The sequence below is a fragment of the Mytilus edulis genome, chromosome 2 (assembly GCF_963676685.1).
Source record: "Mytilus edulis chromosome 2, xbMytEdul2.2, whole genome shotgun sequence".
In the NCBI taxonomy this organism is placed as follows: domain Eukaryota; kingdom Metazoa; phylum Mollusca; class Bivalvia; order Mytilida; family Mytilidae; genus Mytilus; species Mytilus edulis.
The window spans coordinates 71,377,767-71,393,482 of NC_092345.1; the positions used below are offsets into that span (position 1 = coordinate 71,377,767).

Genomic DNA, 15,716 nt, shown 5'->3' on the forward strand with positions numbered 1-15,716 from the left:
AAAACACCATATATTTAGTCAAGTCAATCTAGCATAAATTTGACCCTAACCCGAAAGTAATTGCATCAGAAGATTTTTAAGTTTTAATCTTTAGCATTATACCCCAAATAAACACCGTAAAAGTCCCATAAAATCTAACTTGAGGAAGACTTAAAAAAAATCACCATTTAAAATTCCTGTGGAGATTTGCATTGAAAAGGGAGATAACTCTTGCAAAAAAGGCAGAAAAATCAATAAAAATTGATACAAAATTATAACTTTACTGCTTCTATTCATCAGAATGTATTGATTCTTGATTTTTTAGCAGTCTTTAGAGTTTAACAAACAATTTTTTCGGACTTAATGTATCATATCTTCATAACAATAAAGCGGACATTTTGCTATTGTTCTCTTATATGTATCTTTCAAAGTGTCTGAGAAAATGCAAAAACAAGCAAAAGTCACAATTGAGAATTTGACCTTGACCTTTGACCTTGACCTCATTTTCTAAGTTAGGACCTAGGGGATGTATACAACTGGCTAACGGAAGAGGTCTTTAATGAAAATTAAAAAAAAGAGTTGTCTCATTGACGTATTTTACCTGTAATTTACCTGTAAAAAAATCGGCGCAAATGAAAAAAAAAATCTGCGCAAATGAAAGAAAAAATCGGCGCAAATGAAGTGCAAATCGGCGCAAATGCAAAACGCCGCCCTGTCTTTACCAAAGTATTTTGTCTTCTCAATCTGCCACATGCATAAATGTCTCCAATACTTCAAGTTGACACCACTGATCTTTATGTTGCTTAATTCGGGCGAATAAGGATGAGGGTTATGTAATTGCATAATCTAAAAGTGAAAAAAAAGTAGAAAATATTTTTTTTTCATGTCATGTGCCATTTTAATACTTTATTTAATCACTTTTCACCTACTTTTATTACATGTTATTAGCTGTCATAAAACCATTAAAGTAGTCAACTAGCGTAATTACCAATTAGCAAATAATTACAAAAATTAAAAAAAGTTTAAAATTATGTATTACAATATTGTTATTATTTAAATAAGATCTATGGACATTTTGATCATTTTTAAATAATAACTTTAACTGATTTATTTAAACTAACACTTTATAACCATACATTGTAACACCTGCAGATACAAAACATCTCAGTTACAAATAAATGGTACATGTACATACAAATCGACCAGGTTACGAAACGACTAACATTCACCTATTTAAAATGTATGTTATTAGTAAAGTTCACCTACATAATCATGAAAATAACAGGATTTGTACAATAAACTAGATTTGAAATTGATCAAATTAGTAATTTAAAAAAAAAGTCTTTTGGCAATTGAATAATAATTATATTTCTCTTTTATTTTATTTAAATAACATATTTGTGCCATACTATTAACCTGCTTTGTCAGACTTTTTTCCAATATATAATACTGAAAACACTACAAATAATCATGATAATAGAATTTCTAAAACATTGATATGAAACTTTCCACAGTATCTCACAGCTTTGTTCAATGGAATATCAAACATGGTCAGTGCAGAAATAAATTATTTACCATGTTATTCTAATTTAATTTCTAGTGTATATGTTTACAGATGGCTACAAGTATTGTCCCTCCATCTTCCACTGGCATAGAACAACTGCTTGATATTTACATTGAGAATGCAGAAAGTTTGATCACACAGTCCCAGAAACTGGATGTAAATGATGCAAAGAAATTAGAGAAAAAGTGTAGATCTGAACTGAAATATCTTCACTCGGTAAGTCAGAATACTTTCACATACATCTATCTTGTCTGAAGTCAGGATTCATTCACTGTTTGAAAGTTATAATTCATTCACATAATTTTTATATATATCTTCATTCTGAAAGTCATATAGAGTTTATTCACATATATACATCATGCACATTGTACATATACATGTTTTATTTGAAAGTTATATCTGACATGTGCATATCCCAAAGGGGTTAATCAGAATATGCTATTGAGAGTAACTTTTTTCTATATGAAAATTTGAAGATTATTGTTTTAAAAAGAAGTTAATTGATACAGGCTACTACAAGTTTAATGCTGAAGTAAATATTAAGGATCTTGTTATTGATTAGATTTGTCTCCCTTTGAATGGCTATCAAAAAGAAAATACCAATATGAAAATGTTCAGATACTGGACTGTTTTTATAATGGTATTTTCACTTATTTAGCTTTGTCTTCAGTACAAGAGCTATTAACAGGGTTGTTGATTGAAAAATTGTGAAGAAATTTATCATAATACAGATATACACTGATATATATCTACTTATTAAATGAGTTATACAGGTAGTTGTGACATTTGAAAACTATCACATCAGTATAATGTAAATGAATAAATAATAATAAGCACAGCACTTGATAAAGGGAGAGGATGGCTATTTGCCCCCAAAATATGAAATAAGTATTGTGCTTTTAAAGGCATGGTAAAATATAAAATATCCATTGCATGAAGCAGAAATGTCTCGTATCGCAGGTCACAAGTATAGATTAGACCAAAGTTGTAACTGAGGCTAAAAGTGTTCTAGAGAACATTGTAATTTATTAGCTTATATTTAGCTTAATAGATTAAGTATTTACGATGTAAACAATCTTGAATTATGAAAACTTTCAAATGCTGTAGAAACAGATGTAAATATACCAACTTGACCATTTTTAACTCATGTAATAAATAGTTTCATAGTTTATTTTAATTTAATATAATCTTGTCAATGATATCTGCCTATTTGAGCAGAGGTTGAACCCCTTTTGATATTAAAAGTTTGATGTAAAATCGATTAAAGGAGTAAGTAGTGAAGCAGATGTAAAAAAAATCTCTTATTAACACTGTACTGTCTTAACATATTGCAGCTATGCATACTTGGAAAGGACACCCGATAAGCACTAGATACACTTACAGGACATTCAATAAGCACCATGTTTTCTTCTTATAATGCCTTACTTCTTTTGAACTGCTTCACAAATATTTTTAATATTATGCATGAGTGATGTTGGTTCTGTTGGACTTCAGGATTATAACTAAAATCGGAAATCTAAAATATAAATCATTAAAAAACACACTTACAATGGAGCATATAGAAAATATAAGCAGATAACTTCCTTTTATTGACTTGTCACATAGTTTGTATATATGATGATAAATCATATGATTGTCCTTTTCAGATTATTGGAATTACAATTAAAAAACGCAATGTTTCATTTTGAAACCACTGTGATGTTTATTTTCCTTATTTCATTAGCTGAAAGGTTTTAAAATGCAGTATTCTCTGAAAAATTTCTCCTTCCCTTATTTGTTTTGAATCATTTTTCCTTTTAATGCCAGTTTATAGTCATCAAGTGTTACATAGAAGCATTGTCATTTCTTTATGAATTGATAAGTTAAATGCATCTGTAGACCAATTGATTTATTTAAAAGGTTGAGCATTGTACCTACTGAACCATATTGGTTATACAAAATAATTGTATAATATGATAAGGATGGTAGAAAAACTTACTCAATCATATTAAATGAATGTGTACATCCCCAAAAAGTCTACTTTATTTACATATTATTCATCTTTAAACTTATTCACCCCTTTCTAAGTGGCACTGAGGCTGATGAGTTTCTGTTAATAAACAATATTCAAGTGTACCAAATGAAATTGAATTACACTGAATAAACAATATTCAAGTGTACCAAATGAAATTGAATTACACTGAATATTATCTTGCATGGAATGTGATCAATTTTTAAATCTTGTATGGTTCAAATTTTTTCTAGATCTAGAAAGTCATCTGTTAATAACAAGTTTGTTCACAGTGGTATGACTAAGAGTGGGATAATTTTAGGGTATGCAATTATTTGCAGTCTTACCTTAAAGAGTACCCAGCAAACTTCATTGCAAACATTTTTTCAAGGGTACTTGAAGAAGTGTACCTCTTATCTGCCACTAGTCAGTTTCCTTTTTTGTTCATGTTTCATCACTCATATACTCTAGGCTTTGAGCATTCCTGATGTAGATAATCCAGAAAAGAGCTCTGGCACATACAATTTTTTTCCAGGGCAAGACAAGAGTATGTTGACTACTTTTGCTTTAACACATTGGAATTTTTCCATATCTTGAAAACAATTTGTACACGATATTAATTATGTTATCGAGAAAGAAGAGAAATTTATGATAAACCTAGTCCTGAAAGGTGAACATTCACAATCCATTCTTTTTGAAAATGGGGAATATTTTTGAAGCATAGCAGACTGCAACCAACGATAATCATTGTATTACAAGTTTATTGGAAATTTATTTTATTGTTAGTTGTCATTTTGATTTTCAAATCAGCTGATTCTTTTCAAATGGTAGTTTTAGGAACATCATCATCACATTAGATAGATCTTTGGAAATTGATAGTTTCATATGAAAAACATATATTTTTCTTTTACTTTTTGAAGCTGTACCAGTGCAGTTTATATATTAAGGAATAAACATGATGAGTATATTGGTATGCTTTCTACACCACAGGGTTTCATTAGGGTAATAAGTACATCTGTAATAATGCATTATGAATTTGTTATAGATTGTTAAATTTGTTAGCCATAGCTCTGAATGGGTTCGGTAATACTTTGAGTTCTTTTTGGTTTTATCAGTAATGTTATTAGAATTTGAACCCTCAAAACGGTTTTATCTCCAGCATTACTGAAGACATATTATTTGTCGATATGTGCATCTGGTGCAGTAAAATGAAGCTGTTAATTTCATTAAATGTGATATAACCTGGATCTAGTACTACACTGTACCTTGTGACACCAATAAAGTTAATATATTGACTAAATTAACTTTGATTTGCGAATAACATCTTCTCTGGGTTGAGCTTGATTGATTTTTCCCAAGACATATCATTTACTGAGTAATCCTTCCTTTGCATATATATTAGCCTGTTTATAGAGGATAGCAATTGATGTAGAGGGATTATGGAAAATATGTTGAAAACTATATATTTGACAGGAAAATGATGCAAATGGTGGATCAATACTGTTTTCTGTGTCAGACTATTTTTGTATGACAACAAACTCAGTTTTATTATATTGATATGATTTGGCTTGCTTTTCTATTTTCATGCTCCCAGATATAACTATAAATTAAGTAAAATTGCTTTTAAACACTTTCATTCTTCATGTCCAGTAAAGGAAGCAAGCAATTGAAATAAGAATGTCTTTTCAACTGAATATATGAATATCAAGATATATATTTGTAAATACATATATGCCATGTAGATATACAATTACATGCTTTATCATGTATATCCCTTAAACATGTCCATGAAAGGCCTTCAAGATCTTTTCAGTGCCTTGGTCTTACTATTGCACACAAAGTTCTTACAGTCTTAGTGTATGTGGTCGTATAACAGTATGAATGTATCTTATTTGTAAAATGTATATACAATTGTTTGTTATCATTCTTATAAACACAATGTTTCTTCAACTGTTTCCCTGACTAAGAAATTTTTTATACATTTTCATTCTCTGTTCTTTTGTCAGGATGGTTTTTTTTTACACATTAGCTATTTTCATTCTCAATATTACTTAGTCTATGTTTGTATTTGTTTGGTTTATAACTATTTTGATATGAGCGTCACTGATGAGTCTTATGTAGACGAAACGCGCGTCTGGCGTACTAAATTATAATCCTGGTACCTTTGATAACTATTTACACCACTGGGTCGATGCCTCTGCTGGTGGACGTTTCGTCCCCGAGGGTATCACCAGCCCAGTAGTCAGCACTTCGGTGTTGACATGAATATCAATTATGTGGTCATTTTTATAAATTTCCTGTTTACAAAACTTTGAATTTTTCGAAAAACTAAGGATTTTCTTATCCCAGGCATAGATTACCTTAGCCGTATTTGGCACAACTTTTTGGAATTTTGGATCCTCAATGCTCTTCAATTTTGTATTTGTTTGGTTTATAACTATTTTGATATGAGCGTCACTGATGAGTCTTATGTAGACGAAACGCGCGTCTGGCGTACTAAATTATAATCCTGGTACCTTTGATAACTATTTGGTATATTATATACATCAAGGATCTTTATATACAATATAGACCTTTATAAATATATATGATTTAATTCGTCTGAATATGTTCATAGCAAGTTTGGTTTATTTAAAAGTTTCTTTGATTCTTCATAAAGTGATTTCCATAGTTTTATAGAGTAAATGTATAAAACCTCAAGCTAGTTATGTAAATTTATACCCCTTTTGGATATTATCATCTATAAATAACTTTAGAAATTATGCACATTCAAATTTGAAGAAATGAAATACAAATAAATGACAAGTTAATAGAAATATATAACCTGAAATCTAATGAGAATGTAATCAACTATGAAAAGTCAGTAAGAGCTATCAAAAGTTCAATATTGATTAGTTTATATTCTAAGAAGCCCTGTTGTTATACTATTGAGTGAAATTTTATAATTTAGCTTGATTTCCCTGTCTGACTAAGGATTAACTTCACAAAGTTTCAAAGGATTCCACATCTTTGAATTTGGTTGAATTTTGATATCAAATTTAAATGAAATGCTTAGTGATGACCTATAAATATATAAGGATGGACGGATTATTGTTATCCGCCGACTATTTTCAGGTCTGAAACATGTCAATATGATATGAATATTAATCCTGCTTTGTGCAGAATGAACTGGAATGTTATATAACTAGTTCACCAGATATCGTTTTGAAAACTACGTTGGCGAATTGTCGAGACTCAAGAGTTGACAAATATGTTATCGTACTATTAATATTCAGTGCTCAAATAGAAGCAGCAAATACTAATGATGAAGTCTTATTATATCCGTACTCGCTTTGAATTCACATTTGTTACTTTAAAGAAAAGGATCGTAGTTTTTTCATGTTATAGAAACTTGAAATTGAAAAAAAAACTCAAACTAATTACTGACGTTTCATATTTATTATCTAAAACAACCAGAGGGTTGTGGAAAAGTGACTTCTGTTGTTTGTCTGTTGCCATCACAATGCTCCAAATGCATTTAGCACCATGACTAGTTATAATATTATTATTTATTATCGATCTTTAAGCCAGATGAACATATTCGACAAAAGACATCTTGACTTTGGAACGGTTGTCTCGAATGATGCTTTTTACTAATGCATAAAAAAACCAAGTCAGAATTCCAGTAAGGATTTGATGATACTCATTCAGTTCTACTTTAAAATATGTATTGTATTGAGCCAATGTTTTTGATTTTTATAATTTTATAACTTTCTCCAACATACTATTAGGAATGTTGCATAAAAACGATTGTGTTCAGCACAATACTGTATTCAAACTCGACTTTGGTATATGCACGTGCTCAGATTGACCTTGTCAGCTAGCTAATCTTTCCACAACAACCCTCCCTGCTACTTAGATACCATGCAATATCTGTGTCACTGAAGGCCACTGATACTTTTAAATAGTCATAGCCACAATCCCGTTCATCTTCGACTTATCAGCGAATTATTTACCATAAGCAATATGAAGGGTTGCATAAGTGGAGCACGATTTTCAGTACCTTTCAATGCACCTGGATTCTTTGTGCTTCATGAAGTCTTTCAATTTTCTATATGATGTTTTGTAGATTTTTTTTGTCTACTAGCTTATAGGAAAGCTATACTTGGTAAATGGGTTTGTTGCAACGTCTACATGTCTTCTCAGGCATGATACACCTGAACCAAACATCATTTCATGGATCAATAATCACGGTTAAAGTTATACGTGGTGAAGTCCGAATCTCAGATGCAATAAGAAAAATTCAACTAAGTTTGATGTATGAAATGATTTAATATCGTAAAGTTTTTATGTCCGACTGGTACGTTTTATCTGAATTGATGTCAATTTCATGATTCATTTGACAATGTTAACTTTATGATGTTTAGTCTATTTTTCAAATACCATAAGCAACAGGTCAATGATATATATAGTATATGGAACGATTATAAGGTGTAAATGTCTATCATGCAGGGTTCATGTGAACTTGACCTTATTTTCATGGTTCACTGTTAATATTCTGTGGTTTGACCTATTTCGTAAGTCAGTCTTTCAGATACAAGCAATAGGTCATCTATATTTGGTGTATTGAATGACTGTAAGTTGTGTATTTCTGTCTTGCAGTGTTCATATGACCTTGGCATCATTTTCATTTTCAAGAAAAGAAAACACGGTCCGTCTGACTTATATCATAATTTGTATAATATAAAGTAAAATAAGTATGTTAAACTTCCCTAACTTATGACGAAACAGACGAAACGCGCGTCTGGCGTACTAAATTATAATCCTGGTACCTTTGATACTATTATGAATACGACGAACATTTAAACGTAAACAAACAACAGAGCATTGGAAACCATCCTTGAACAATCTATTTCTTACTTTAAACCTCGTGTATATAGTTCTGGTATCATTCACAATCCTGTTTGAAAAATTTAACGACATGAGGGAACTGTAATGCAGAAATTGTTTTGGGTCCTGATTGTTTGAAATAATCTCAGGCAGTTAGCCAATTCATAATATAAGTTATAGTCATTTTAATTTTGATGGAATACAAATTTTGTTCTGAGAGTGCTGCAACCCTTTAAATCTTCTATCTGTACGATCCATGAATGTAGGTTGAGCATACCCCTTTACATTTATAGTACGTGCACAATTCTTGGCACACAAAAGTTTAATTCAGGTATCTGTGATGAGTTTATTTACACGTGTAAAGAGTAAACATTTAATGACCTGCAGAATGATATACTCCTTTGCATGTACTTTATCTGCACAATCTATTGACTGCGAATTTTTAGACTGTTCAACATGTTTATTATGTTTACAATCATTGGACTAAAGATTGGTATACCCCTCAACATTTACATTATGTGTACAACTCTTGAAATGAGGATTGATAAACACACCACATATACATAATGCGTACACTCCTTGAACTGAGGATCGATACACACACCTACATATGCATAGTTTGTACAACCCTTGAACTGACGATTGATACACACACCTACATATACATAATGTGTACACTCCTTGAACTAAGGATTGTTACATACAACTACACATACATAATATGTACACCCCATGAACTGCGGATTGATACCCACACCGTCATATACATTATGTGCACAATCCTTTAATTGAGGATCGATACACACACCTACACATATATAATGTTAACACTCCTTGAACTGCATATCGATACACACACCTACATATACACAATGTGTACACTCCTTGATCTGAGGATCGATACACAAACCTACATATACATTATGTATATACACGTTGAATTGATGGTCGATTTATACACCAACGTATATTCGTTATGTATACACTCCTTTATCTGAGGATCGATATACACACCTACATATGCAATATGTGTATAATTCTTGCATTGATGATTGAAGTATTCCTCTCTGAGATTCCTCTACATGACATACAATAGCTATAGACTGAGGATTAATATACTGCCCTACATTTACATTGTTTGTACAATCTTGTAGAGCGGAAATCAAACGAAAGAAAGAACTATACCATTCCTTGGTAAATTCTACTTCCTACGAAGAAATAATTAATCTGATGATGCAATTATCAACCTTGGAATGCAGCCTCTTGTAATCAACAGATTCTTCAGGAGGACGAGGCCGTATGACTGTTCATAATATTTACGTAACCATCTTATTTTGTTGATACACAAAACAAAAAAGTCACAGTTTAGATAATTGTATGGTACATAATGTTGTTCTGATCATGAATTTAGTTGTTACAGCTGCAGTTGCTTATGTTCACTGAATCATTTTCATATTTACATAATAGTTAAACATACAGACGTGTTTACCAAAAGTAATACAAAAAGAGAAAGAAAAATTCGAAGAAAACTCTGCAATACTAAATCTACTGCATAGAAAGGGAAACTAGAATATTAATTATACAATTATACATTTAGCCATGACAATCATGAAAGAAAAGCAACTAATCAGACAATCTTAATCATAGAAACACAAATAACTGAACATAAACTTTGGCAATAAAGATTGATATAACAGGGATCAAGTATACATATCTATATCCTTCTGTACGTATGGCAATCGTCGTATATCCTAAAAGCATGAAAACTAGTAGAACAGCGGTATACTACTGTTACCTTTATAAATGTTTATTGTTTACACTGCAATACGAGTGGTAGTTCTTTGACCAAGATTTATCAGGTGTACAGTAGGTGTGATTGTCAATTAATTTTACCCCCTTACCATCTGTTTACTTGTTCTGTTATATATGTTATAGGTTAGCTGTTTTTGTGAATTGAATGATTGTAAGATCCACATGTCTCCATGAAAGAGTTATTAAACTGAGTATCACGTCACTTCATTTATTTGATTACAGTTATATTTGTGTAATTGTCGGCTTTTGATTTGTTATCAAAAATAATTGTAAGGTACATGTCTGTCTAACAGGTTTAATCTGATTGTTTCTCCTTTAAAGATGTCATCCAATCTTTCAAATTGATTTCTCATTTGCTGTAAATCAGACTAGGCAAAGTTATGTATTAACAATATGCATGCATAGTGTATCGTTTATGTCCCAGCTTTCCTTAAATCTAAGAGAAAAAAAGTATGTTATTTAGTAAATTTTTTGTACGTGTTAATGACTGGTGAATGTTTTATCCATTATGTACCCTTTGTATGTTAGCTAGTTATGTAACCACTGGCGTGCTTTATTAGACTCTAACACGATATTTTCTGTAAACTAAGTGTCTACAAGAAACACAGGAAACTGCTGACAGGTTTATATTTTCATATCATATCATACGTTCATGTTTTAATAGAGCATGATACCGAATACACTATACTTTCACTTAATCTATTGGCACGTTAATTTATGTACCAACATTTCCGTTTTGAGAAATTGCTCAGCTCGCAGGCTAAAATGAAACTAATAGCATAAGTATTCATTACTTTTATTTAAGTTTGACATACATTGTAAATGACGAGAAAAGAATTAAATCTAACATTAAGAATATGTAGTATGATTGCCAATGAAATATTATTCGATTAGTAAATTTCCACCAAAGTCTTTTAATTTTACTAATATGCCTGGTCTGTATGCCATTTTGTGCATCTTTGTTACATGTGTGTATGTTTTGTTAGTGATTAGGAGTTTAGCACAATGTTGACTGCTGTGTAATTGACATTTTTACCTATGTCTGTTTGTTTTGTTTACGCATCGTTGTCAATATAATGAAATAAGATGTGACTGTCATACAAATGAGAGGTATAGCTAGCTATAAAACCAGATTCAATCCACCATTTTCTACATTAAAAATGCCTGTACAAAGTTAGGAAGAAGACAGTTGTTATCCATTCGTTTGATGTGATGGAGCTTTTGATTTTGTCATTTGATTAGGGACTTACTTTTTTGAATTTTCCTCCGAGTTCAGTATTTTTGTGATTTTACTTTCTACATAGAAGTTAACACCTATAGGTTATCGTACGGCCTGCAACAATGAGAAAAAAATCCATGCCGCATAGTTCTCCATAAGACGCCATTACAGAACAGTTCATACTAAAGGATACTTGTAAATCCAAATTATTTTTTTAAACTTAAAATAATAAAAAAAAATTATCATTTTTCATCGTAGGAAAGATTTTCCTGGTGGTATGCTTTGTCAATTCTTGGTTTTTTCCAATTATGGAAATTTTTAACTTCAACTGCGCAGTCAATTCTACAAACAGCTTGTTTTAATTTGATTACTTGACATAATTGTGGTATTGCTTGCAAAGTAATTTGTTAGATATTAGCTTGTTTATTCAACGCGAAAGAAATTGCATTCCTATCTTGTTTACAAAATAAGTATGATGAAGGTCAAACACGTTATGTTATAAGACATGCTAAAACATGATTTCATTATTGGTCTACAGTAGGAACTACTAAAGGGTCACAAATAATGTCGGGAAAAAGTGTGCTTTGAGCTGAATCTTGACGTAAAATTATTCACTATAAAAGTAAATGTTCACCAATGTAGGTCAAGCTAATTGCAGCTGCAGCCATATGCTGAATACATTCGGAGCAACGGCAGTTTATGAACGTAAAATTAAATTAAGAAGAAACATCAAGGTCAAAAACAAATTTAATGAGTGGCGTTGACTTCAAAAGAAACAAGACCGGGAAAATCGACAGAGTAACTGACTATGCGGAATGGGCTTTGCTCATTGTTGAAGGCCGTACGTTGACCTATAGTTGTTAATTTCTGTGTCATTTTGGTCTCTTCTGAAGAGTTGTCTCATTGTCAATCATACCACATCTTCTTTTTTTATAAGCTTCTCATGCTGTGCATCACTCGCCATGCGAATCCACACTCATTAAAACTTGTCAGGCTTTCAATGTTCCCTTTGGAACATACTCAGTTGACCAAGTCAGGAATATGACAGTTGTTATCCATTCGTTTGGTGTGTTTGAGCTCATGATTTGGTTTTTGGAAAGGTCTTTCCTTTTTGAATTTTCCTCGTAGTTCAGTATTTTTGTGATTTTACTTTTTTTATAGGATATAATCGATAAGTGTACAGACCAGACGACTTTTCTGATACATGAAACTACAGATCTTTAAACCACACTATCATGTTGCCTAGGATTCAAGAAACAAGACACATCTTATTGGTCAACCATTTCGTGATTGTAATGTAACTGTCAAACTTGTGTATGGGCGATTTCTATCGTATCACCGTATAACGTTACAACATTAGTTCATTGCTTGTGTAAGGAGCACTCCCATGTGAATAGTGTTAAAAGGGACATAAGACCTAAGGGAACATTTAAAGCATGCACGATCGTAAAGTATAAGTTGAGACATGTAAACGCCATCAATTGAACTCATTCCTGTTTTTAGACTATATCTGCGTTTGAAAATAATAATTTTGGTATAGAATGAACGGCAAGCAAATGTGCTATTGAGATTAAAGACACCTGCTGCTTTAAAACAGCAAATGAATCAAATCATTCACTATGTTGAAGAAAATTCTCTGATTTTCTATTTCGTTCAATTGAATTATTAGTATAGTCCGTCATTAACTAATTTAAACTTGCGTTATTTTGATAGTTACTCTATCTTTTAATTGTCTGCGGGACTTCAAATGTAAAATGGTAGATGCTTACATGTAATTTAAAGGCAAGTTTAAGTTGAAATTATTGCGCGGTGTAATTCTCTGTCTATATCCAGTGGAGGTCTAGCATTCTTTCACCTCTCTGTACAAATCGACCAAGCTATATTTATAATCAATTGTTTCCTTTCTAAATTTTGCCAGAACGTATTTGATTAAACTATGCAAAATAAACCGTGCTTGACTAGTGACCTTCCTGTAAAAAGCCCGGAGAAGTCGTTCTTGAAAATATACATGGTGAATTTCAGCGCATTTGGTATCTTGTGAAGAGTCGTCTCATTTGCAAGCATACCGCATCTTCTTTCTTATATTATATCATAAAGATGCTTTGTTGGAAATACTGAGTTGTAATTTGAATGACACTAGTTGTAAAATATCATTTGTGGTGTTATAACGGAGACATAAATTGGTTATAAATAAAGCCCTAATTACAGTGTTTGCAGACGGTACATTTATAGCATCGTTACAATGTGCTCTATTTATATTTATTTGTTAAGAAAATATGACCTGGCTTGTTTATCTCTTTTGATATTAAATCAATCTAAAATCGTTATTATTACAGTGGATTACTGTCAATTATTATTAGTGTCATTGTATGGAAGAAAATAATTAACCGTAGATAGAATACTTTGCGAACGTTAAACCCGATCTGATATTGTTATAGAAGTTTAAAGACTTTTCCGATTGAAATGAAATCAAATTGTCTGACCGTAGAATTAACTTATTCCCTAGGTAATAATTGATTATGATATAAAATCTAAAAACTGTCACAGATTTTCAGTCGTAAAGTTTGCAATCAAATACATGATTTGCAAAACGTACGCCTCCAGCGTTGTGGCGTCTTTGATAAATTAAATTTAGTTGCATGTTTATTTGAATTTTTGAGTCCGTCGTGTTGTCTTTGTGGTATGTTTACAGATCCCAATTATTATCACATTCACCTGTGGTGTCTGCTTGGGCAAAACAACTTGTTTCGTCAATATAACGACGTTATAAACAAATGTCATACAAGTGGAATATTCTTCTAGTTATATCATGTTTTTTTCCGAAAAAAAAGTCTACCATGTCGGAAATATGACAGTTGTTTTCAATAGTTTCTTTGTTTGATTAGGTTTGATTTTTTTTGGAATTTACCTTTGACATCTGTTTATAGTTTTTTCAACCTTAACCAGGCGTGGTCAAGTTAGAGTATTAATGCCCTAATTAAAATTTCATGTGTCATGTGCTGGTTTCCAGTACGTTTTGTTGTCTTAGTCAAATAAAATATGACTAAACAAGTGCATCGTTCTAACAACGATAACAGTTACATGTTGTTGCATGATAAGTTTGAAGAAATAAATCCATCGTTACAGCGTTATTAATGTCTTAATTCATCATAGGAAAAAAAATACGAACAGGAAGTGATAATACATATTTACTGTAAATGTTGCATAACAGATGGTTATTAATTTAGATAATCTTAACTTGGTATTTGTGTAGTGAGGAATAAATATTTTGACAAAAGTTAAAGATACCAAAGGGACACTACACATTTATGACATATACATATGTTTCTTTTAATTCGAACAAATTGAGTTAAACATCTTGTATGAACCACTTGGTAGGTTTCATGGCGACCATATCGTGTCGAGCCCGGAAATTCATAGTTTTATAACGGTGGACCAAACCAAGTCACAAACCTGTGTCTGGGAAATGTGCACTGTTGCCATGTAAGCCATCGCCAATACGAAGTATCGTTTAAGTACTTTCGGTACAGTTATATCTATATCCAAATAAAATTGTATCGTCTTTGATGTACATTGAATGCTGAATAGGGGCCTTAAGTTGCTTAAAATCAATTCATATGGACGTAGTTGGATAGGTGTCTCATTGCCAATCATATAAAAACTGTCATTCTATTCTAAGTAACAGATCTATTAAAAAATGACAAATAGCATAGCCAACGAGCCACCCACAATACTGTTCACCTGATGTCTGCTTATGGAATATGGTTTTTGCAGTATTTTAACATCACCAATCTGTAACGATACAATGTAACAAACAGGGTTTTCCTCCTACATCATATAACGGCTTACTTGTGTAATGGCGAAATCATAGTCCAAGCTACATTCAAACTTTAAAGAATTGTCTTAGAATGGAGTAGATGTATCACCGGTTCCTTAGACATCATGTCCTGTGCGTGAAGCAAGGGAAACCAGTTATTTAGTACTGCTAAAAAAACAATGACAAAGGCGATATGCCATAAACAGCTACTCACCAATGGTCCATGTGAACCCTATACATGTATAACAGCTACCTAATCAAAATCCTAGAAGATCAAAAAGAATTGTCTTATGATATTAATTTATTACGGAATATTCCAACGGAGTTTTGAGATGGAAACAACAGTGGCGGATCCAGAACTTTTCATAAGGGGGGGGGGGGGGGGGCTCACTGACTGACCTAAGAGGGGGCCCGCTCCGGTCATGCTTCAGTGATTCCCTATATAATGAACCAAATTTTTTTCACG

The 15,716-nt window shown here is 31.8% G+C and overlaps 1 protein-coding gene across 1 annotated transcript in view; it reads left to right on the top strand.

Annotated features, from left to right (window-relative positions):
- Positions 1 to 15,716, top strand: part of LOC139512839 (UPF0415 protein C7orf25 homolog) — a 91,877-nt gene that overhangs the window by 3,904 nt on the left and 72,257 nt on the right. Inside the window, exon 2 of the mRNA XM_071300772.1 lies at positions 1,595 to 1,759. Coding sequence (XP_071156873.1) covers positions 1,595 to 1,759 — 165 coding nt within the window. The remainder of the gene's footprint in view (positions 1 to 1,594; positions 1,760 to 15,716) is intronic.